The 26,108-nt window shown below is 36.9% G+C and overlaps 1 protein-coding gene across 4 annotated transcripts in view; it reads right to left on the bottom strand.

The window, feature by feature from the left end:
- Positions 1-26,108, bottom strand: part of LOC127662162 (serine/threonine-protein kinase MRCK alpha-like) — a 74,650-nt gene that overhangs the window by 26,765 nt on the left and 21,777 nt on the right. For all 4 annotated transcript variants that reach the window (XM_052153217.1, XM_052153213.1, XM_052153214.1 and 1 more), the window contains exons 5-16: positions 25,000-25,148; positions 10,388-10,481; positions 7,317-7,517; positions 6,368-6,616; positions 6,106-6,185; positions 4,018-4,178; positions 3,760-3,882; positions 3,235-3,368; positions 2,480-2,722; positions 1,891-2,001; positions 1,321-1,568; positions 659-764 (exon numbers count right to left, since the gene is read on the bottom strand). In XM_052153217.1, the coding sequence (XP_052009177.1) occupies positions 659-764; positions 1,321-1,568; positions 1,891-2,001; positions 2,480-2,722; positions 3,235-3,368; positions 3,760-3,882; positions 4,018-4,178; positions 6,106-6,185; positions 6,368-6,616; positions 7,317-7,517; positions 10,388-10,481; positions 25,000-25,148 (1,899 nt within the window). The remainder of the gene's footprint in view (positions 1-658; positions 765-1,320; positions 1,569-1,890; positions 2,002-2,479; positions 2,723-3,234; positions 3,369-3,759; positions 3,883-4,017; positions 4,179-6,105; positions 6,186-6,367; positions 6,617-7,316; positions 7,518-10,387; positions 10,482-24,999; positions 25,149-26,108) is intronic.

Here is a 26,108-nt window from a genome sequence, read left to right as displayed (position 1 = left end):
GTCTAGATAGCATCCATTTGGTCGAACCATTAACTAATTATTTTGACACGTAGCAGGGCTAAAATGTCCTTAAAATAAGCTGATTGTTATTGAAAGAATGTTGAGCTACAAAACAAATAAGCTGTTCTTAAAATATCGGCGATGACACGAAAAAATCTCCAGACATCGGAACCTGGCTTAAGTTGCATTTTATTGCCTTAACTGGTGTTGACCTGATTGCTGCTCGTGCAGATTGATATTAAGGTCTATTTAAACTTTCTAATGGTAGAAAAGACATTCCTGAACTGAATGATTCAAAAATCATCAGTTGTTTTTGCACCGAAGCAAACCCAGAGACAATTCAAATCAATGTATAGGAAGCCTACGTCCGTTAGTTTTTTACGTGCAAAATTATAAAACGCAGTGTCAATAAAATTTATTTGAGTATTGTATCTCAAATCCCTTGGTATAATATATCATTTAGAGCAATAAACACACATCACCTATTTTCATCATTTTTATGGCTATGACAAATATGAGGCTGTTAATCTCATAATTGGATTATGCGACTTTAGCCGGGATTTCACAGACAGGGTCACTTATGTGAGAAGAGTGTTGTGGTTTAAGGCTGGAGTGTGTGTGTGTGTGTGTGTGTGTGTGTGTGTGTGTGCGTGCTTACCTTGTCAAGTCCAATGGAGAGTTTCTTGTTCTCCTCTATCAGCAGAACACGCTCTCTCTCATACTTCTGTTTGTACTCAGTCTCAAACTCTTCTCGTTCACTCTGACTGTAAAAAGATAAATTATTTATTGAATATCAGGGTTACTGCACTTAGCATACTATACACATTACTATGAGACAGCCAACATACAAAAAAGAAGCTAAACTTTCTATTTAAGGTGCCACATTCTACACTGTATTTGCTTTCCCCCAAAGTCTGCTTATAATGTTTGTCAACGTTTCTTGCAACATGAATGGTCATAATTTAGTTTTGCATGACCATTTTCCACTCTCTTTCTGACCCAAGAATTAAACAAGTAGTTTTTGCTACTTGGCCTTAAAGAATTGTATATTTAAATGAGCTCAGTTATGATTGGCTACCCTCATGAAAGCCAAGCTGATGACTACTAAATAGGATTTCATATGAAAATGTGGGTGGTAAATATATAGTTTTGCCCATAGTAGTATGCCTACATAGTACAGCACACATGTAATTCCCCAAAACAAGGACAATATTGTTTACCATAATATGACCCCTTTAAAATACAGATTAGTTCCTAGATTCTAGGTTGTAAATCGCACAATAACACATTTAAAAAACAGCATTGCGATAAGATCAGTACCTCTCTCTGCGGGTCTTCTCCAGCTTGTCTTTGAGCATCATGATCTCTTTCTTCAGGGAGAGCTGCTGTCCTTCGGCCTCTCGTAACTCTTTCTTCAGGTTCTTCAGGTCATTGGTGTGCTGAAGTTCTCTGCGGGACAGTTCCTCTTCATAGAACAGAGTCTTCTTCTCCAGTTCTGCTCGTAGTTTACTGAAATCTTGGTTCTGTTCAGTGGAGCCAACACTTGGAGAACGACCCACATGCTTCTGCTGCTCCATGACACAGGAAACAAAAGGAGGAGACTATGAGGGACTTGTTTCTGGCTAGTGTAATACAGAAATGAGAATCATATTGATGTATATTGACATTTATTTTCATAACATACATACAAATGTTCAGTTCTAGGTTCGAGACAAAAGTCACTGCCCTGACTAAGTCAGTGAGCAAGTGTGTTGGATGGTTAAAAAGAACCAAGGTTTGGATTCATGAAAATCACACGAAAAAAGGAAGAAACTCTGCTAAAATAATTGTTGTTGTTTTTGGCAATGGGGCTGTAGAGTCAGTAAATACTGGTGTGTGTTTTACACAAACCTTCATTCCCTCCAGCTCGTCTTCCAGTTGTCTGCTATACTGCTCACTGCGTTCTCTCAACTTCTTCTCCTTCTGAGCCTCAGCAGACCACTCTTCAGCCTGGGCCTCCATCTACACACACACACACACACACACACACACACACACACACACACACACACACATGTTGTGTTTCCATGTTTTATGGGGACTTTCCATAGACATAATGGTTTTTATACTGTACAAACTTTATATTCTATCCCCTAAACCTAACCCTACCCCTAAACCTAACCCTCACAGAAAACTTTCTGCATTTTTACATTTTCAAAAAACATAATTTAGTATGATTTATAAGCTGTTTTCCTCATGGGGACCGACAAAATGTCCCCACAAGGTCAAAAATTTCGGGTTTTACTATCCTTATGGGGACATTTGGTCCCCACAAAGTGATAAATACACGCTCACACACACACACACACACACACACACACACACACACACACACACACACACACACACAGAGAGTTTGCACATATTTAATATTTGACCAGCATGCTGCATCTCAAGCTACTGTACAGACTCATTAGAGCGGATAAGTTTTCCATCAAACCTCTTTCTTGGCCCTCTCAGCTTTGCGCACATCTAGTCGTAGTGCCTCCACCTTCTGGTTGAGAGAGTCCATTTCCTCCTCTTTGTCCCTGAGCTGTCTTGTGAGACGCTGCTTGTGTGATCGCAGCTCTGTCACCCTCACGCTCACCTCGCCAAACTCCTGCATGGCTACTTTCCTCTGGCTTTCTGCTTCCTTCAACTCCTTCCCTTGAGCTTTCAGCTTTTCAGAGGACTCCTGAAGGCCCTATAGCACATGTTAGCTCTTGGTTAAGACATTTTGTTTTCCAGTAACAGCTAAAGAATCCTACACGGTTAAGCAAATAAACAGGAGTATATATATATATATTCAGGTTTTTTTTCCAGCATTAGTCCATCATGAAAAAATGCCAAAATCTTAGTCGTCAACTCTAAAACAAGTGACATCACATGGCATGTAGACTTTTCGACAGTCTACATTCATAAGATCAGTCATACAGCACCTGGATGAAAATAGTCCAATCCAATCGATTAGGTTATCTGCTAGGATGTTCCAGGAGGTCAGCCTAACCAAGTTAATATTCGTAAGCTATGCCTTTTCCAAAATAGGGTTTGTAATTTCCCCACAGAATTGACACTGTTCAACTGACACAGGCAAATAAAAAGACAATAGACAGCACTACTGAAATCTCTAGATGAGACATTGGCTCATAATATTCCTCCTAAGTGCTGTTGTTGGAGAGGAAAGCAAATATTTGTAAGTTGTTTAGGAAGTTCTACCTTCTGCAGGTCATCTCTCTCATGCTTCATGCTCTTGAGCTGTTTCTCCAGAGATCGGATCTGTTTGGAGGACTCTTCCAGATCTTTGTGGGCGGCACTGGCCTGTTCTAACTGCTGCTCTACCTGCCCTGTGTCTAAAAATGAGTATAAAAGGAAGAGAGAGAAAAAAATATAAGAAGGATCCCCTATAGCATTTCGTCTCAAATATTTGTCAGGGATACTTTTTAGTGACTTTTAAGATATGCTTGAGTATAAATGCATATATTTCAATTTGTTCTAACAGTGACATCCAATTTTTGATTTACTTGCTCCAACCACAGTTGGTTTAATTTACGTGATGTTAGGTCACTTTACATGTTGGGAAGACAATCACTTCCTGTCAATGTGGCTCTTGTCCAGAATCAGCTGCGTTTTGTACCAGACTTTATGCCGATAGTCAAAAGTTTGTCTATCTGCGAGAATAATTAATTAAATTGTAGTGTGATGTATGATTGTGTGTGTGTGCAATGTGAAATTAAGAGCTACCTGAGATCTGCTTCCTCAAGGTCTCAATCTCTTCTTTGAGTCCACAGATTTCAAACTCTCTATTGGCAGACACAGTCCCGTCTCCACTGGAGTATTGCAGAGCCTGAACTGTCTTAGTGGACTCTGAGGAAGACATTTGAACTGTCAGCCAGCCAAAAGTACAACTTCCGGAAAACATTAGAATGATTATTTCGGCAGTAAAGAAACTAAAGTATTGCTGTTTTAACAGTTGATGTCTCTGAGAGGTTGGGTTCAGACCTTGTAGTTTGCGACTGAGCTCTAGTTTCTCCTGCTCCAGACGGCGGATTCTTCTTTCATACGCTTCACTAGCTAGACTGTCCTCCATGCTGCGCTGCACACATACGTCTATCTGCGCAAGTGCCGCAGACTCCCGTAGACAGCCACTGTCTGACAGCGTACTGAAGCGAAAACAGGGGCAGAGTTCAAATGATGACAGACTAGAGTCTGGCATTCTTATTTAAAGATTGTTCATATCTCAGTGTGAAAGAATGCCTCAACTTTATCAGAGAGGCTTGTCTTAACGGTTTCTACCACAAACGCAGAATGCATGTTATAAGGTCTATTTTAAGGCTGCTTTTTATGCACAAAACGTTTTGTGTCGATTTAGCTTATTTAATATTTTAATGGCTTTTTGCCACTTTTTTTGACTGATGCTATGGAGAGGAGTCCCAAATCTCAAGGAAAACTATTTGGGTTTCAAACCTGTGACTCCCTTATGAGCTGCTAGGCTAAACATTTTAGAAGCATACTAGTTAACCACTAGACCTAAGCTCACATTTAATCTGGCTTGTTAAAAAGAGGCATTGAAAACTTTCTAGATGACATACATCAGGAATCAACATCCCTCAAGGCTCTTTCACACTGAACGTGACGCATATAAATTATAACAAATTGCTTTCAAAAGGCCCCTTCACATCAAAAGTGACACAAATTCTTGCTGTTAGCACATCTATGCCTTTACAATAGGTGGTGCTTTATGAAACGCTGAGTTACTTCAGCATTTCGATAAGTTACTTGACGAGATACTACAAGTGTCAGCGGACAAAACAGTTTTCTGTGCTTTAGTGGCACCAACTCTGCTGGGTAACTGCAGCTGCTCCTGACACGTGATCCAACACTCAAATTGTATTGGTCGGTCGATCATGAATAAAAACAAATTGTCACTCACTATAAAAAATAAATAAATGTTTGCTCACGGTGCTTCCAAAATCTTCATGAAAAATTGCGGTAAAAATTAACGTGGGATGTGAGAGGGCCTTAAGTGTCCTCTAGGGTTTCATTTGGAAAACTAATGGGGCTTTTCCACTGCAAGGTACAACTCTACTCAACTCTGCTCGCTTTTTTGGGGGTTTTCCACTGTGGATAGTACCAGGTACTTTTTTTAGTACCACCTTGGTCGAGGTTCCAAGCGAGCAGAGCCAATACTAAATGTGAGGTCAAAACCCTTCAGATCACTGATTGGTCAGAGAGAATCATCACTACCAGCATCACTGGATTTTCGACACAGGACATCAACCCGCTAGTTTTAAAGTTAGCTACAGCGATAGCAGTATAATTTATACATGCGACTTTCGAATTGTAAAAAGAAATGGCTGTGCACAAAACCACATCGTGGTCAATAAACGAGGTGCAGATGTTCCTCTCGTTAGCGATGAACGAAAAATTATTTCAGGCAGTGTCTCAGCTGTTGGCCGCACACAGCTACTATCGGACCAACCAATACCGTAGGGAAAAGTAAAAAAGAAAAATTATGTAATTGACAACAGAACCATCAAGGAAAAGTGATGTGGTTCGACCAAATGGACGCAATCTAGACCGGCTAGCAATGGGAAAGTACCCTGGAGTTCACGATGGAGGATGGTACATTAACTCAACACTCTGCTTGAAAGCTTCACTTTATTTCGTTGACCAGCTACTGGAAAGCTTCTAAAACAACCAGGCTAATTTAACTGTTACACTTGTGTAAAATCACTATGCAACAACTGCTTCATGCAGCACAATGAGCTAGTAGCTAACAGCTAGCGGTCATGTTATTGTTTATTGTTTTGTGTCACGTTTAAGATGATGTCGTGGCAGTAGAGGTGGCGCAACTATGACGATCAGCCTATAATCCCACCCACATTAAGGCAGCACTAAACAGCAGTGGAAAAGCAAGCTCAAAAAACTAAAGCGAGTCGTGTCGAACCATAACGTGCAGTGGAAAAGTAACATAAGAGACTGTAGACTCAACAAAGACTCTCTAAAATGCATCTCTAGAATGAATAAATAATCTAACTCTTGCCTTTATTTGTGACCAGTACAGTGCATTTTATGGTGAGAGCTTACCAGTTGCTGGTGTAGGTGAAACCTACAAATGGGAGATGGTGTCCAGAGAAGGCGGTGTGGGACAGAGGAGGCATTGTCTCCTAAAAACAAACCAGAAATAATTACTTCAGCTGTGAGACATTTAGTGTGGGTGTGGGGCAGTCTTGTGGTAAAAGATCTGGACTGGTAACCAAAAGGTTGTGGGTTCAAACTCTACAAGGGGTGATCATTAACTATTCATCATCTCATTAAGTTCATGAGAAAGCAGAGCTAATTATTATACCGTGTTCTTGAGGCAATCGTCATCCACATCAAAGTTTGAAGTGTCAGAAGGACTGCTGACTTCAGGGATGTAGGGGGCGTCACAGTTGCGGATGTTCTCCCAGTCGATGCCAGAAAAGAACGGGTGCTGTTTGAAGTCCACAATGCCGTTTTGCCCCAGCCTGTGCTCTCTGCTGCAGATGAGCCTTCGGATCAAATCTTTGGCATTCTCTGAGACATCCATCACATGGGAAGGGAACTGGAAGCGCTCCTGCAGGAACACAGCCCAGAACACCACTCAAAAAAGGACAATATTTTTTTCTTGACTTTTGACATCAACAGTAAAATATAAAACAGACAGTTCTGACTCTTTCCAAGCTATTGCAAAATATGCAAAATATACACATGCGCAACTACATCTGTACATCCATTTTATAGTAATGCACAAGTTACCACAAACCAATGAAATCTCATAAACAGCCTACAGTTACAAACTACAAAACTTGGCAGAAGAATTTGTTTGTAATTATTTATTAAACATTTTATCATATTAATGCTTCCTGTTTTATAAAAGCAATAAGCCACTTTAGCTGGTGTATTAGAGTGGTTTTATCATGGTTAAGAGTAGGGGTATAAAAATGCATCACTGCATCCAAAAGCATCGATCTGACAAAGGAATTTCGATGCATCAATTTTGGAATTTAAGAATAGATTATCATTACTCTATTACCCAACGTGACACAGAGACCGTCTCAGATTACAAAATTGCTTCTGCTTTCTATCTATCCAAATGGATGGATGGATGCTTCTGAGTTCTGAGTGTCCAAAAGTTCACTGTCAATTTACATCCCTAGTCAAGAGGGGTCTTTATAGGCTAAAGGTAAAGTCACTAAAATGGAAAACCTCTCATTAATTATTTGCTTTATTATCATTGTAATGATGCCACCATAATATGCTGCTATGACTTTTACCTTATGGTTCATAATCTTGCCATACGTTTCCACCAAGGACTCGGCATAGAAAGGCGTTTCCCCGTACATCATCTCATACATACAGACGCCCAGTGACCACCAGTCACACTCTGGACCATATTTCCCCTTCCCATCCTCCATGGCTTGCAGGATCTCTGGAGAGATGTAATCTGGCGTTCCCACAGCAACCGAGGACTGCACCTGCGAGAAGGAAAAATTACATTAAACAATTACATCTCATCCTAACATCCACAACATAATTAAATCATGATGGATACAATCAAGTCCCTTCCTACATTATTTCCTGTTGAATATTGTGTTTCACTTATAAATGCATCACTTATAAATGCATCATATTACAGACGTTGTAAAAGCCGTTTCATGCTATTTTTAAACCTACTGTGAAATAATTTGGCTTCCAATAAACAAGGGGCAGTCTTTAGTCTTAGAAGTTGTCAAATTGAAGATATTCAATTGTCAAATGATTTCTTTAGTAATTATAAAGGAAATTTGATGTAATTAATTTAGGTGAATCTCACTAAAACTAAGTCAGGGTCATATTTCATCCAAAAATAAAAATAAAATATAAATATATTATGTATTATATTATACTGTTATGTGTCTGGGCAATATTTTATTGTTTTTTAATTCACATTATCCTCAAGGAGGATTCTCATTACTATAATTCATTAATTATTTTAATAAATATCAACAAATGAAAAGTAGTACAAACAATATTACTACAATGTATTGAAATAATACAGTATATTACCAAAATTACAATACAGATTTACACAATTAGAATGATTTTTTTTCACATTATGGAAATAAGACTGTTTCAAATGTGGGAATATTTGCTTAAAGGAATAGTTCACCCAAAAATATATATTCTCTCATTATTTTCCCACAATCATGCCACTCCATATGTGCATGCCCTTTTTTCTTCTGCAGAACACAAATGAAGATTTGTAGAAGTATATTTCAGCTCTGCAGGTCCATACAACACAAGTGAATGTGACCAACGTTTTGAAACTCCAAAAAGCACATAAAGGCAGCATAAAAGTAAACTTTATGACTCCAGTTGTCATCTGTCTTCAGAAGTGATATGATTGGAGCTTCAAAATGTTGGTACCCATTCCGTTTTTGGGTGAACTATTCATTTAATTGTCATGAAAATGTCACAATGCATTTTTGCAAATGTAAGGTTCTAACGAAGGCTCCATTACCTTGTTAGCAAAATATAATTTCTTATTTCTTTTTTTTTTTATAATTATTTTGGGGTGAACTATGACACAGACAAGTTCTTGACATTTTCACTCATTGTTTGGCATTATGACTTCAGGAGAATTCAGGATCTGGCATGTCATGAATGAGCTGTATTGCTAGAACAGAAATGTATTTGCATAACACTCATCACTATAAAATGCAAATGAATAATTCAAGCCATCACATAGGCAGCCAACAGAGGTAGGTGTGGCCTCAGGGAGCATGTCCATCAAAGTATGGTGCTTTTTCAGACAAACAAAGCAGGGATCAAAAATAAGGATGACCAGCTGGGTCAGCAATGGCCACTTGCTTCATAGGGCCAGTGCTGTGTTGTCACTACGCCATACATTCATTGTTCATGTAAATATTTGCAATTCCTCGCAAACTTATACATTTAGTTTTGTGTGATGTACTGAACATCGATGTAGTAAATTCTTCTGATTAAAAAACAAAACAATCAATGTAACATAATCTAGTTAACCACATAACAAGAGGAAGATTTGTTAAAATTGTGATAATGATTTGTAACAGAAAGCATCTGTTAGAATAGGCTGAAATTGCTAAATTATCAAAGTGCCATTATTTTCCAACAAAAGTAATTTTGTGAATTAATATCTCCCATGTAGTTAGATTATTGCTGCATGTTATTTATCAATGTGAATTACACATGTAATATTCTAATATTAGATCTTGTATAAATCAACAACAAAAAAATTGTAAACTATAAATATTTTTTCCTGACTTGTACAGAAATATTGTAATCAGCAAATTAATAATAGAAAAATAGATTACATTATAATCAGTGATCTAATCTGATTAATGTTGGATTACTTTTTCATGTTTTGCATAATCTAACATAAAATAAAACAGCAACTTGCTATTTGTCAGTCGCTGAATAAAACAAAAATGTACTTTAAAAGGTAAAACAAAAGGGTAATGAAGAACTATATTACCCAAAATGGACAGATGATGATTATTTGTATGTCTTTTTAATTTTAAGAGAATTGTAAGATTTTGGAAAAAGTGATAGAATAAAAAAACATTCCAGCATTGAAATGAATATTGATTGAATGAATAAACATTCTTTCTATATAAAATATTATGCTACATATAAAAGTATTGTTTCTTCTAGGGGATCAGTGCAAATGCTAGCAATAAAATAACCAAAACACACACACACACAAACAAAATCCTTATTGTTAAGCCCTGCAAAGACCTCTACCAGTGTAGACCACACTGAGAAAGTAAGAGCAACAGAGAGATCACTAGAGACCATTAATAAACTGAAGGGATGATTGGAGCTTCCTGGCTCCGGGTTCAAGAAGCTGAGCGGGTGGAAACCATCTGTGATTCAGCCTGTGGCAGATGTGTGCAGCTGGAAGAATTTGTGGAAGTGCGGCAGTAAATTAGCTGCTCTCGCTTGCAGTGACACACATAAAAACACATTTACATGTGAAGAGAGTTAGGCACACACGTGTGAATACGCAGACACCACACTCACGCTAGTCTTGTCAGAAGACGGGGGGATATCCTGCCGAACCGTCTGTGACGTGCCAGAAAAATCAGCAGCAGACATCAGTTAGCCGAAATACTCACCACTGCTTCAAAGCTGTACTATTGAAATACACTGCTGATCATAAACTGCCATTCAAACTGAGGGTGTACTCTCCGTCATACTTAGCCTGGATTATTTTATATTATAACAGTGTGACCATCAAAAGATTGGAGTTTTATTAATTTGCATTGTAAGGCTACATGTAAAAACTGAAATTGGTCATGTATATTTGAAATACTAATAAACTAACCGTTCCATCTTCCATGAGTTTTAGGCAGGAGCCAAAGTCTGCGAGCCGTATATGTCCGTTTACATCCATAAGAATATTATCTGGCTTGATGTCTCTGTCAGGAAGAAAACAAAATATTACACATAAATACAAATTTCTATAAACTTTCAATAAACAAGGCGGCGACTCTCGTGCACTAAACCGCAAACACTTCTGTAAGACGGTTGCTGAACGGGCACTTTTCTTAAAGAGACAGTACCATTTAAGCACTTGTTCTGAATATCAACATAAACTCAATGCAAATACTTATAAAGTATATACAGTGCATCTGGAAAGTATTCACAGCGCTTCACTTTTTCCACATTTTGTTATGTTACAGCCTTATTCTAAAATGGATTAAATTCATTTTTTTCCTCAAAATTCTACAAACAATACCCCTTAATGACAATGTGAAAGTAGTTTGTTTGAAATCTTTGCAAATGTATTACAAATAAAAAACGAAAAGATCACATGTATGTAAGAATGTAACATAACAAAATGTGGAAAAGGTGAAGCGCTGTGAATACTTTCCGGATGCACTGTACATTATGAAAATAAAACAAACAAGTACAACATTTGTAAGGGCAATCATTCATTATGAAATATTTGAACTTCAACAAATACTGTCAATATCGAATAATTGGACACACTTTATATTTGGTGTCTTTAACTACTATGCACTTAAGCATTTGATACAATGTACTTACGTACATACCGTAGCAAGTAAAAGTATGTGAACCCTTTGGAATTCACTGCATTTATGAATACATTTGTTTTAAAATCTAGTTTGTCCTTCACTTAAGTTACAAACACAATATGTTTCAACTAATAACCAGGGTTTCCCGCAGCACTTTGAAACTAAGGCGGCCGCCTAAGCAACACACGCCTGCCGCCTTAACTACGTCGTCAAAAAAATATATATGAGCGATATTCGCCGTGTTACTCTGTCCTGTTTTCTCCCTTTCCATCTTTAAATATGTGATAACCCTTCGTGTTCACTTCAGTTTTGTTATCAGCTCGTTCTTCTGCAGCGCGCGGCGTGTGTGTGTGTGTGTGTGTGTGTGTGTGTGTGTTCATCTGAGCCTCATTGGTCTGTCACTTCGTCAATGTCAGAATATTTGAGATGACCAATCAAATCAAAGTAGGCCGGCTTTATGTTCACAGCACGAATTTTAGCAGAGCGACTTCGACAGTAAAGGAGCGACTCGGCGCTTCAGTTCTACGGTCGGTCAAGTCGCGAGATAAGATGTAAGTTGCTAAACTAAACATTTGCTATTTGACAGTTTTTTTAAGGTCATAAATGTTATTTATGAAAATATGCATAAATGGTCCACTCGTAAAAGAGTGCAATTACCGAAGGGCCCTTGAATTGTTTTTTTCTAAACCAAGGAGGATAGCCTGTAGCGATGCTAGGTGTCAGCTCTGCCATAAGCAGTGATTGTAATAAGCTTTGCACATTTTGACGGACTATTAGATGTAATGTTATTAACTTGACAAACTAATACATCATTAAAAAGATATGACTCAAGTTTCAGTATTTGTCTTAATTTGTGTCAGGAGTTATGCAATTCCAAATACACCCCGCCGTGAGTGTATCGTGAGTCTACTATATGGAATATGTGTCATCACAAGTCAGTGAAAAGGGTCCATGTAAGGAAACCAAATTGTGCAGGAAAGACTTAAACTTTTGACATAGTATCAGCATTTAAATGTTAAATTAGGAATTACATTTTTATTAATTCAAAGTTGTAATAATTTTTTGTTGAAATTGTGTACCTAACATGAAATTTCAAACAGTGATAGTTTGTATCATCATTATACTGTAATAAGCAACTGCAAGACATAATTTTAAATATGTAAATTAAAATATACACATTCAAAATAGCATGTGAAGGGTTGAGGGCAGATGCTTCAACTAACAAATGATAAATCAAGTACTTCTCAATGATAGAATAATGAAGGATGGAAGAAGTGTTTATTAATCAGTATTACTATTATTATTTGTGAACTGGTTTCTTCTATCAAATTACTGTTGTCATTATTCTCCACTTCATATTGTGCCTAAACATAGTTTAAAAAAAAAAAATTATAAAAAAAACAGTAATGCACAGCTTCTCAAGGCTTTTTTGAACACCTTTAAAGCTGCAGAAAATTCTGTTTGTACTTTAGAGAGCTTCTTAATGAGACAGAGCAGTAATTCACAGTGGGCATCACAACAGGGACTCGTGTCTCTCCTGTAAATCACCTCTGTTCTGGAAAGTGCCACATATGAAACTGCTGTGAACACACACCAAACCCTCCATCTTCTCCAAATAACACATGCTCTTCTTATGAGTCAGAACAAACAGGCCATTGATCCCTGAATGATGAACAACCTCCGAACCCTTCGTTTGGAGGTAAGGATTAGTGCTAATAGAGCAGGAGAAGGTTTTCTTTGCCCTGCCTATGACCTGCCCACAGAGCAGCCGGCACTAAAAGCACAAGCACAGGTATCAAAGTGTAACAAGACCATGTCTCCTTGACAGCTTTTCTAAACATGTGAGAGAACATGCTTGAGGCGAGAAAGAAAGACACACTGTTCTTATTCTACTGCACTCTCTGGTATTGTTCGTCAGCGTAAATTTGATCCTGGAGGTTGACATGGAACGGTAATAAAGACGGAGTGAATGTTTGCATGTGTCTTGTATGGACATGAATTACTACACTTTTTCAATGCGTCACAAAAAACGTTCTGTAAATCCTGTTACAATGTACTAAGGGCAGTTCAATGGAAGGCTCGCCCACTAAATGCTGGAAAATTACATGTGAAACTGTAGTTAAAAAAAAAGCCCTACTTAGATTTATTATGGCAATACAGTTCCACAAGAAAAAAAGCTAGAATAGAAATTTTGATACTCAGGTACTGAAAAAGTATTTAAGGGCTAGTTCAACCACAAAATGAAAATTCTTTCATAAATTAGTCAACCTCATGTCTTTCTTACGTATGCAGAACATAACAAAGGAGATATTTAATGAACATTGTGTAAAAGCGAGGATGTTATTGTAAGATGTTATTGTTATAGAAATGTTATTAGTGCTGGTTTACAGTCCTAGTCATGCACGATACCACAGCTCCGGCGAGACTACAAATGCACCCTATAAAACAAACCACCAACACCACAAAATAAACATTAAACCCTCATACACATATTTATGGATGCACAATCTTTTGGTGACTATATCATGGGCAATATTAGAATATTTTAAAAGTTAGCAGCATTGGTCTAAATTCGTTATTATTAGGGATGCACCGGTATGAAACTTCAGGGCTGATATGATATAACTTTTTTAATTACTAGGAATGGGACGATTTGGTTTGATAGACAATATTAGATTCATGATTCTCAAATCGAATCTCGATATTAAATTACAAAGTATGACAGAATATATAATTTTATTTATGAAAAATTACAAAATGCTAAATTTCTCATCAAAATAAAGTTCTTTAATACACAATATAAATGCTCAAATTTTAAATAATAGTTTCTAATATACCTTTCTTGGAGTCTAAGAAAAGATCACAAACAAAAAAGCTTTAAAAAATATAGGGCTACATTTAGGCTGATAAATATACAGTTGAAGTCTGAAGTTTACATACACTTTGGTTGAAGTCATTAAAACTCATTTTTGAACAACACCACTAGGGCTGCCCCCTGATAGTCGACCAACCATTATTCGATGAGAAGAGTCTTGGTCGCCCAAGTTTTGATTGGTCAGTTGGTTGAAAAAAAAACAACGACGCACACCGGCATTACCGCTGGTTGGACACTAGGTGCTACTATGGGCTAATTTTCGTTAAGCAGGGTTAGGGTTATGCCTACACAATAAAGCAAGACACCTTGATTTCAAACTTTGAACTTTGCAGAAACAAAGTGTGAGATCCTTAGATGCGCGTGTTCCACGAGACCGTACGCTTCTGTATCAGTGCGTCATATATGCACATAGACGGCTTTTCTGTCATCTGTACTTAATATAATAAAGATTGTTTCTTCAAGAGCGTGTCTTCGTGTCTATGGGCAAATTATTTGTAAAATTAATTTGATAATAATTATAGTCTAATAATAATAATTTAATAGATTAATGGGAAAACAAGCCAAATATCATCTTGACATGGTCAAAGGCATCATCTATTGGTGATCACTCTGACCATCGTTGATTCACGAGATCATCGTCTGTTGGCAAAACTGAATAGACCCTGTCCTGAAAAGTGAGTGAACGTGAATATTTAATTTATTTCATAATTTGACATCATTATTATAATCATATCTTAACTTTTAAAACATAGAATTTTCTACATTCTATCAATTAATATTTTATCATGAAATTGTATCTAATAATTAAATGAGCTGTAACTGTATGAAATAATGTGTACAATTTACAAGTTATAACATTGAGTTTACATTCATTTGTAGAACAACCGCTAAAATTGTACTTTCGCTTTAAGAGATCATCGAGCATCTCACAGACTCATGCACACAGTGTTTATTAATGAGAATGAAGTCTCTTGTTGTTTTAACAGGAATGTCCCAACGAGGCTGTGAGGGATAGATGTATAGTCTCTTCAATGGGCTGTACGGCAGTTTAAAGTGTTTTTGGATCGTTTCACGGACAACATTGAAAAAAATATCTTTCCATGATCATTCAGTAGACAAAAAAACTCAGAAAATCAGGAGCCGGTTGCATATACATAGCCATTAACTTAAGACTGCGTCCAAAAATTTGTTTGACTAGCTAAAGACGCCATAGAAAAAAAATGGACGATAGTGGACGCTCAATACGGTTTTCATTTGCTGACTTCAGTGCTTCAAAACTGATTCTAATGCACAAATTTTGTGATTTTAACCCAAATAATAAAAAAAACACATGATTATTTTGTCACCATCATTGAAGTCAAAGTTTTCTACGAAGTCTCAACCGAAGCTTCCACTGACAGATATTTTCCATGGCAACAAAAGTTAACCTGTCTTACATTTTGGTCTTAAATTAGACTGATCTAAGTTTTTAAGTAACTGACTGAAAAAATTAAGACCAACATTTTAGATGAATACTAGTATGACTAGTCTAAAACAGTTTTATGCAACCGGCCCCAGATGGGATCTAAGAGCTATACACAGCTTTATACCATGTGATCCACTGAAGAGTTGGTAAGTCAATCCCTCACAGCCTCCTTTTCATTCCCATTAAAAATCACAGATGGCAGAACTGTGAATAAGATCTATTTATACGAATATTTACGGTACACATTGTATGTGCCCATTTATGAGAAAAGTGCATTTAACCACACCTGATCACTTGTGTATTTTGTGTCTGCAAATGCAAATTCAAGATAACAGCATTTGAGATAGAGATGTGAAACTTAGCTACCAACATGTTTGACAGATCCACAGAGACTTTAGTGATAAATAAATAAGCCAGACTATTTCTGGGTCTGGTTGGAGTGGCAACACCGGGCCAACATGGTTTTCAAAACTTGACTAGCTTGACTTGGTGCAGAGTTAGACAGTTAAAACTCAGTTAACAAGTAGAGGAGCTTGTTTTATTGACAAGCCACACAGTACCTGTCTGAAAACTCACAAAGTGAGCAGAGTAAACAAGAGACCAGGCTAAAGAGATGAGAGAAGAATGAAGAAACCAAAAGAGGAAAGAGAAATGGGATGTGTCTAGTGGCTGTATTTGGACGACAAGTAAACCATTCATGCAAGCCAAGGCTGAGCAGAAAATGTGGGATTAGCCTTAGTGCTGATGGATGGTGAAAATCCAGAGTAAAATGACAGGAAATGGAAGAGGAAACAAAAAGGGACTATGTTTGTGTCATTTACAGATGGACATGCACATAAAGAAGTCAATAAATGACAAATATAAATGAAAGGAAGTAATGAAATTGCAGGATACAGAAAGAGAGGGAGAAAAAGAAAGAACGAATCAAGAGCGATTTCCTATTAAGGTAAGCATTTGATGCCAACCTCACAGCATGCCAGTGAAAACACTGGAAACTCTTATCAGACCAGCAGCAGTGTTTACAGAAAAAGAGATCCATATGGCCAAAATACTAAAAGACAGAGAGAGAGAGAGAGAGAGAGAGAGAGAGAGAGAGAAAGAATTCCACACATTCCCAATATTAACACAGTCGAGAGACAGACAAAGCGAGATTGTTACTTTCTTAATTTAGCTACTCTGCATGTTATTAGTGGTGATTCCCAAGGCAAGCATCACAATAGCACAACAGTCTGGTTCCGGAAGTAAAATTCCCATTAATTTTTTCCATAGGCAAATTTTAACAATAACTTATAAACCTTTAAAGACAGACCTACTTGAGATTCAAGGCTGTGTATCGATGGAATATGCTTCCATTGAAGCCATCAGTCCATGTTATTTCAACTTCAATCATGTTTAATAGCGGAATTTCTGGTGAACAGCAACACTACCCATGATCCTGAAGAGAAACAATCCACCAATCAGAGAATCACAGGCAAACAAATGCACAAAAAAAGCTCTGCAGCGACCGCCCACTCCCATGACGCACCTTGAATGACGCAATTAAGTTGGTCTATCTACACGCTCAAATTACTTTTATCTTGGAATATATATGAATATTTTGCAATAAAATCAAAATATATTGTTTCTAAACGTATCAAAACTAAGCTTAAGCTTCTAAGCTTATATGAGAAGCATATTTAGCACTTATAAAACAAGATATAGCGAGAATAGCATAAGGTTACTGCATCACCTGATGAAAATGCGTACAGATGTGGCTGGCATTAATGTGTCAAAATAAGGGTGCATCTTAAAAGAATATACGTCGATGTTCATGCATTGCATCGATGACATCGCATCGTTGGTTATTTGATTGATGGATCATTACACCCCTAATAGGTACACAGTTGTTTTGTCTGATTTTCAAAAATGTTTGCTTCAAATTAAAGTTTGTAATGTTTTGATTCACTGAGAAGCTGATTGGTTTGGTTCACAACTTAGAAATCTTTTATGAAGCATTTAATTAAAATCACAATAAAAAAAATTTGGGGAAAAAACACTTAAAGATCTCTTAAATCAGAACCAAAATTGCTGGAAAATTGGACGGACACTGTTTCGCTCTATTACTAATGCTCAAATTTAGGATTAGGTATATGAACAAACTTCTAATCCTAAATCATATATTTGGTGTGAAACAAAACTGGATTGAATGAGGTACATATTCAGGGTCATATTCAGGGCCTAGAACATAATTAAGACTTGGCAACCACCTGGCAACTACCTGGACTACCCTAGCATCGGAGTGATGAGCTTTGTAAGGGTCAGAAAAAGTAAAACTTTTGTTTTCATAACACTGCCATTTTACTGAATTTATTAATGTTACTTATTTACTCAATTTGAACTATTTCTATTATACTTTGTATTACTCATTATGTAGCTAAGCTACAAAAACTTTGGCAAAATTTTAAATTTTTGCCATACCAACAAAGCATAATAAACAGAATTGAAAGCGAGAGAGAGCGAGAGAGAGAGAGAGAGAGAGAGAGAGAGAGAGAGAAAGATGAATGAACTGAAACGGTTTTCACATAGCTAAACAGTCCAATGTCTTGAGCTGTACTCCAAACCTTGTAATGTTCCCTTTAAATGCGTAAACAGTCAACACTGATGGCCTTAAGGGTGACCTAGCATTCCTCTCTCTTGCATCTATTTGTTATTTGTCAGTCTCATGAGTGGGGAGGAGACAACAGCAAACATCCCCGAACCCTTCCCCAAATAGACCACTTACAGCCAATGAGCGCTTTTAAGCTACTTTCTAATTTAAAAACAAGTTTAAAAGTTCCTCTGATTCACAATTCATGACAGTCAGTCCTAGACAATCCAAACAGGCGATCCAGGCCATTTAAACTGTCAGGAGAATGCTGCTTGCGCTGGACCCACACGAGCATGTAAGTGCAACTTCAAAGTAAAAGCGTCTTATTCACTATGCACTGTATGTACAATTGTTTTGATTCTGTATTTTTTGAGACAATGTGATTGTTAATGTGCACATATTAATAATGGTTGCTGGACTACTGTGTGTACTGTTATTTCCTTCTTCCTAATATATTAACAATTTCTTCATGTGCAAATAAATTACTAAAATTTGATGACTAAACAGAAATCAGAAGAAACTGCCATCTACCTTAAAATACAATATTCCTTTTTTACAAAGTGACATTTTAGTGTGAAATATAGCAAAATATATTTTAGTAAATGTAGTGCTAAAGAACATTCATTTTGTAGCAATTTTCTGTTTATAATGTTTACTATATTAAATTGTGTGATATATCGGCATTGTATCCACCTATAGGCCACCCTGCTCTCTGGATGTCAGCATCGGCCATATTAACAGAGCAGGGAAAAACCATATCGGTCGATCACTAGTATTGACGATGCTCAAATGATTTGAGTTAGAGTGCCAGCATCAAACCAGGACATCAAACTTGCACTAAATACTAACACTAAAAAAATTCAAACAACAACAAAATAAACACCATGCTTCATAGAACTGCAAACTAGAATAAATATCTGAATTGTAAACAGAGATAAATAGCAGTATTTACCTGGCTATTATTTAGCGACAATAACAAGATGTTAGATGCTGCTTAAATATTTTTGGGAACACTCTTCAGTGACTCAAATGAAATTAATAATGTAATTACATGAATAATAGTTGTAACAGTCATCCCTTTAGTTAGTTACTCCCCAATTTCTGCAGTTACACTCTTGTACAAACACTAAGCAACAATAAAGACTCAATTAGCCAAATTTACATTAACAGCTCATTCACAGTCAAAAGAAAATATAATGAAGCAGAAAACAGTAATTGACGGTTGTATGTAAAGATGCTGACAAAAGCATTTTAAGTCATTATCTGATAACAGCAATTGACACTTAGGTCTCAAGAGACCCAGAGGAACTGGTCAGGAAATGATCGCATCTGTCCTGTGCCATTAACTTCTTCCCCTAGAGAGGGGAAAGAGGGAGTCCCTTCAGAAGCCATAATCAATATCTGCATATGAGGGTCATTACCTGAATTAGCACAAGCTGACCACACTAAATAAAGAGTCAAAAGGCATGCTGCATCAAACAGAGCTCTTAAATGACTGAAGCATGTTTGTCTACGGGATAGAGACCGACCCCATTATCAGAATCAAGCCCAGCCCAGATTTTCTCCGCCAGCGATTCATTCAAGCGGAAAACATGCACACCTGAATCAATATTTACCCAGATTATACAATCACTTGGAGCCGAGTTGCGAGGAAAAGCTGATTTCCCATTCTAAACAATCCTGAGAAAAATCTCCCAAGAAAAGAAAACCTTATATGGGTCATTCCTGTTATGCAGTACCTTATAAACAAAAAACGACAATGCTTATGTTGCAATGCAAGTATTTTTAAAGAACTTACACCAGCCTTTCAGAAATATTATCATGGTCTAGCACAGGCATTTAAACTTGAATTATAACATCAATATTTAAAAAATTAACAGGACGAAACCTAACAGTATGGAAATAAATAGCCAAAACATTTGCAAGTTAATTTACTGTACAAGAGGGTGTCAATGAAAGTTACTTCAGATTTTTATTGAACAATCAATGTTTGATATTATTATGCCATAATTTAGAATGTAATCCAATAGGATAGCATGTTTTAGACTACTAAACATAATACTAGGGGTGTAACGGTTTATTGTGGCACAATACATTGTGGTTTAAAAAAATGTGACGATGCGCATTGTGGAGATTGGATTTTTTTGGTTTCTTTTTTGCATCTCCCCTACACCTGCGTAATGTAAGCAAATCTAATACAGAGAGCACCAGGAGCGGGATAGAGAAACGCATTTTCAGTGCGAGGGATCGAATGTCCATTTGAAGCACAAGAGTGCTCTGCTTTGACGACACAAGAGAAAATTAAAGTTGACAGATGTTTAATGGTAGTGACATATTAAGCTACTGAATCACATAATGCTGAATATTCTGTATAATAATGCTATGGGAGAATATACAGTAATTCTAATGTCAAATGTCTTTGATTTCTTCAGTAAATTTTTATTATTTAACTGGATAAGCATGCACTCCCATTATATGTATTTTTGAAAAGAACAGTTAGAAGTAATCAGACAATAATATGTTTGAAAAATATAATTTTACCAAATGGAAAATGACCCCAAACATACCTCCAAAGTTGTGAAAAAATAGCTTAAGGACAACAAATTCAATTCAAAGCCCTGACCACAATCTGATTTTGAAAAACATATGAAAAACATTTGTAGGCAGAACTGAAAAAGTGTGTGCGAGCAAGGAGGCCTACAAACCTGAATCAGTTACACCAGTTCTGTCTGGAGGAATGGGCAAAAATTCCAGCAACTTATTTTGAGAAGCTTGTGGAAGGACACCCAAAATGTTTGACCAAGTTAAACAACTTATAGACAACGCTACCAAATACTAAATAAGTGTATGCAAAGTTCTGACCCACTGGGAATGTGATAAAAGAAATAAAAGCTGAAATAAATAATTCTCTCTACTATTGTTCTGAAAGTTTCACATTCTTTTTTTTCTCCAATTTTCTTCCAAATTTGGTGTTTCTGACAATCCTATTTTAGTTACTGTTGTCTTCTGCCATTTCTCTAAGAAGCATTTGCTTTTTTTCCCCCCAATGAGAGCCTATGGGAGTAATGTGTGTTTGAGTAGTTTTAAGCAGAATTTTATGGATATGATCCAAAAAAAACATTGCTACCAGGTCACTAGTAGTAGTGACACTTTTTTTTATTAATTCTTTACATACATTTTGAGAAGAGTATGCTATGGATTAAACTGTGTCAGCCGTCATTCCCAAATTAACACATATAACATCAGCAAGGACACCTACATTTTCTCCAAGTTGAATAAAGCTAATAACTTTATTTTAAGAATGAAACAGAATGTGTCATGGGACGTTATGAGCATTTCTACTCACTAATGTTTTCAGGTGTGTAACAGCTGTCAAATGATCCTTTTTTCTCTTTTCAAGTGACTGTGATAATCATTTGCCTCAATTCTGATTCACTGTCTCCACAGATTTTAATCAAATAAATGTGTATTTTAACTATTTGTTTTTACAAAAAACCCTGGATAAATATGCTTTAAAATGTCTCTTAACTCTTCATTAACCATTCTGTTTATGAGAATGTTTTGACAAAAAATGCGCAGTTCACAGCAATTTTCCATTCATTTCAACTGGAAGTTCTGCAAAGCTTGTCAGAGCAAGCAACGGTATCCACTTATCCACTCATCAATCTAGTAGTACAATGCTTTAAAATTCACTTCTATGTTTATTTAATTGTAATCTTGTTTTGAAAGAAAACAAACTATAATTCGATATTTCCATCTTTAAAAAATGGTTGAATATTGTATATGATGGGGACATTGAAATGTACCGCATAGGAGGCATGACCCCTTATTCTCAAACCACAATGAATTAGTAACTAATGATGTCTTCAGTCATTATAGTGAAGTCTAGCTGTCCGTCATGAAGTCTCTCTCTCAAGCCTTACGGCTGCTACACTAAGAACAGGAAGCTCTGCAAGGTCACAGAGTAGTTTACTGCTGACTTCAGTGTCAGTTTCCTGCAAAAGAACACCACAGGAATGCGAGGGGCTTTCGCCTGCAGATGGCGATCAGTGATGTGGCCAAGGATCTGTGGTGAGATCTCAGAAGCTGCATTGCTGTTCATTCCATTGGGAGCTCCTGGAATTCCAGGCCAAGATTCAAGATCAGACCCAGTGCAGCTGTGCCCGACCACACCCTGAATCACAAACCCTACACAAGCACTATCACGATCCCACAACACACTTTGGATATTTTCGGAGTGAAATACTAGCGTACTGCTTACTGTAATCTGTGCAGTATTGTATATCCCTACTATTCTTTTTTAATAAGTGTTCTCACAAGTAGGAATGTCATAAAATATCGATACATTGATTATTGATCGACACGCTGTTTTCTCGATACGTTTTTGAGGCATTGATATATTAACATTAGTCTGCATTTAAATTACAAGTCTAAATTGTGTGCTTTTGAATTTATTGTCAGATAGCCTACCGTTTAATGGATTCCGGCATAATCGCTTTGGGAGGTCACAAGGGGTGATTATAATATTAACTGTTCTTAATACTGAAGCCAGTAGCACACCAGATGAGGAGTGCAGCATCATGGGTACCTTGCGGTTCAATCAAACAAAGTGGCATTGATGAGTTTGCAGGTTAGTGTATGAAACCGGTGTAACTGCGCAAACTGATCTATAAGAAATGGCGTTGTATATTATGCAATTTATCTGTATGTATCCTTGAACAGGTTTCATTCAAGCTGACAACACATAAAAATACTATAAATACTATATACATTATACATAGATATTGTGTCCTACTATTTCAAATATATATAACAGTGGATGTGATATAGTTAAAAAATATATATATCTTGATATTTTTCAGCCTTTTGACAGTATTCAAAATCATTCAGCCACAAATTGTATTATTTATGTATTATGTATGAAATGGCTAAAAAGGGATTTTTTTTTCAATCAAGAGGAGTGTCATACAAATCGCTGAACCAGTGTTTTTAACAGATTAATTGAAACTGACAGCTCAAAAACATCTGAGCTACTCAAGTTTATAGAAAACTCTAACAATAAAGAAAACTGAAATGAAGCGTAAGCTGTGCTTCTTTATTTGGTATTTTGGCTGCTGGATCTTTGAGACCTATTTGGACATGACAATGTTAGGACACGAAAATCGGACATTAAGTGCAACAACATATCTTAAATATTAATTGTAATAATGTAAAAAAAAAAAAAACTGCATCACATGTGATTACATTTACATTATTAATTGCATTTCATGTTTACACTGGATACAAGATTGTGGAGCGGAGGCGCGGCCGATCAGAATATCGCGCGCCCGGTCCCCAATCGGCCTGATAAGGCGCGCGAGGGATAAAGGCGGCCGGTGACGATGGTTCGAGAGAGAGAGAATTATGGGCATGTCCGTCGTGTGTGTTTGTTTATGTGTTTTGGTTTAAGTTTTCATTAAATTATCATTTATATTGACAAGCCGGTTCTCGCCTCCTCCTTGCCCATCGTTGAGCTATTTTACAAAGATATTTTTCATCATCTAGTTATATGGATCATAAACTATAAGGTGCTATGTGAAATCAAACTAAACTTAATTAACACCTTTCTTAATTTAATTTACACCATAAAACTACCCACCTACAACAACAGTAATACTACTGAGTTTTTAAAACTCTCATACAAGTCACGATACACAAGCGAAACCAGCCCACTGGCACAGTGATAATATAATTAGTATAATTAGCAGCCAAATAAAAAGTGCATTCAAATCATTGCACAATACACAATGTTGGTTGATTTATTATCAGCAACAAAATAATATTGGATATTATACAGACTGCAGGTGGCAGTGCTAGTGCAGTCAGAGCTTTAGTAGTGACAATAAGGTGTCAGAATCGCAGTCATGATGCTGGGCTCTCAGAGGGATATGCGTATGAGCTGTCATGATGGCATGACACTGAACAGACGCTCTCATAGCAAGATTAGATGGTATTCAGAAGGTTTTCGCTGGGCATGTCACATACCTGCATGCATGTGGAATGAGAATAATTCAAGAGACGAACTGCTGAAATGAGTGTAGCTAATTTGAAGTCGTTTTTGAAAACAAAAAACATTCATCTTAAGTATTTGACATAAACGGATGAAAGACTTAAGTGTTTTTTTGTGGTTTGAAAAATACCATTGTAAAATTAAAAGATATACCCACCAAAAATGCATTACAAGGGAAAAATTTGCATTTAAATGGAAACTTTGACAGAAATGCAAAGGGTTTAATATTGGGGTTTATTTAAGACAAGTCACTGTTCATAAAACAGCAAATGCTGTTTTTACTATGGAGGTGGTTATTCGTCTATTCATTTAAAACTAGAGTAAATCTGTCCCAAAATGGCAAGCTTACTTGAATGTTGTTAAAAATGGAACGAAATCTATTTTTCTTTCTTGGTAGGGAGTTGCCCACACTACCTTTTCCCTTTTCCAAATTGTCCAAAACAAATCTCTCACGGCCGGGGCGGTTAAACCTGTAATTACCGTCCTTATTTGAGTTCCCAGTGCGCAAACTGCACCCGTGAAGTTTTGCTCTGCTCCACAGCAGTAGTCTGCAATTAGTCAGCCCAGAATAAATAAATTCCATCTGAGAGGTCAGGCGCCTCTATGTGTTATCCCTGAAAGAGCCCTCCACATATACAGTAAGACAAAAACAGGCCAGCCAGATACACAGCTTTGAAATGCCCTCTGTGATTGCACAAATCAGAACAATTTGGTCACTTCCTGTGTTCCCAAAATAATTCACATTCCCACACACAGCTGTACACAAATTACTTCAATGCAATTTGGCCCAAATGTCACAGGTCATTCAGCAGACCAAAAAATGGAAAGAGAAACAACAAATAGCCAGTAGTAGGCAGTAGCTGAATTCATCTGTAGTCTCACCTGTGAACGTAGTGAAGCTGATGCACAGAATCAATTGCCAGAACCATCTCAGCCAAATAGAATCGTGCCATGTCCTCCGGTAATCGGTCCTCAAACTTACTAAGCAGGGTCAAGAGGTCGCCACCCACATAGTAATCCATAACCAGGTACTGCAGAAAACAGATGTAATGGCATAAATGCTGTAAAATTATATAGACCAATGACAACAATGTGCTAATCTAGACTTTCAAACTAAAGTCAGACAGATAAAATGATAAAAAGAGCGATAGATAGGACAAGAGACCGACAGACAGACAGGATAGGATTATAGTCAGACAGATAGACAGCTAGAATGGCAGATGAACAGAATGACAGAACAATTGATAGAATGACAGAAAAAAACTAACGATGCAATGAAAAACTAACAATAGAATGACAGACAGACAGACAGATGGACAGACGGACAGAACAATAGACAGAAAAAACAACAGATAGATAGAAAGACAGACACAGACAGAACGACAGATAGAAGAGACAGACAGAGAGACATTTAAAACGGTAGTACAATACATAGAAAGACAGACAGACAGAACGATAGTACGACTACGATGAAAGAACGAATGACAGAATGACAGACATAGACAAACAGAAAGAACAATAAAACAAAAGAGAGAAAGGCAGAATGATAGACCTATCAATAGACAGACAGATAAACAGAGAATGACAGAACAACAAAACTAGATAGAATGATATTCAGACATAACGACAGATAGAAGATAAAGACAGAACAATATATAGAACTGACAGACACAGACAGACAGATAGAATGACAAAAAGAATGAGATAGATCAACAGACAGACAAACAGATCGAATGCCAAAATGATCGATAGAATGAGAGACAGACCGACTGTACGATTGATAGAATGACAGACAGAGACAGAACGACAGATAAATAGAACAATAGACAGATATGGAACAACAGACAAATGAACAGATAGAACCGATAGAACGATGAAAGATAAAAGGTCAGGCAAATGTAGAACTAGTGTTGAGGGTTGTAGAATGTTATGGTTTCTGTGGTACATAATACAACCCAAATGAGCAATAAATCACACCAATCAGACTTGTA

Source organism: Xyrauchen texanus, chromosome 22 (assembly GCF_025860055.1).
Source record: "Xyrauchen texanus isolate HMW12.3.18 chromosome 22, RBS_HiC_50CHRs, whole genome shotgun sequence".
NCBI lineage: Eukaryota > Metazoa > Chordata > Actinopteri > Cypriniformes > Catostomidae > Xyrauchen > Xyrauchen texanus.
Note: the sequence above shows the minus strand (reverse complement) of the source record. Positions and strands in the feature narration are given on the sequence as shown.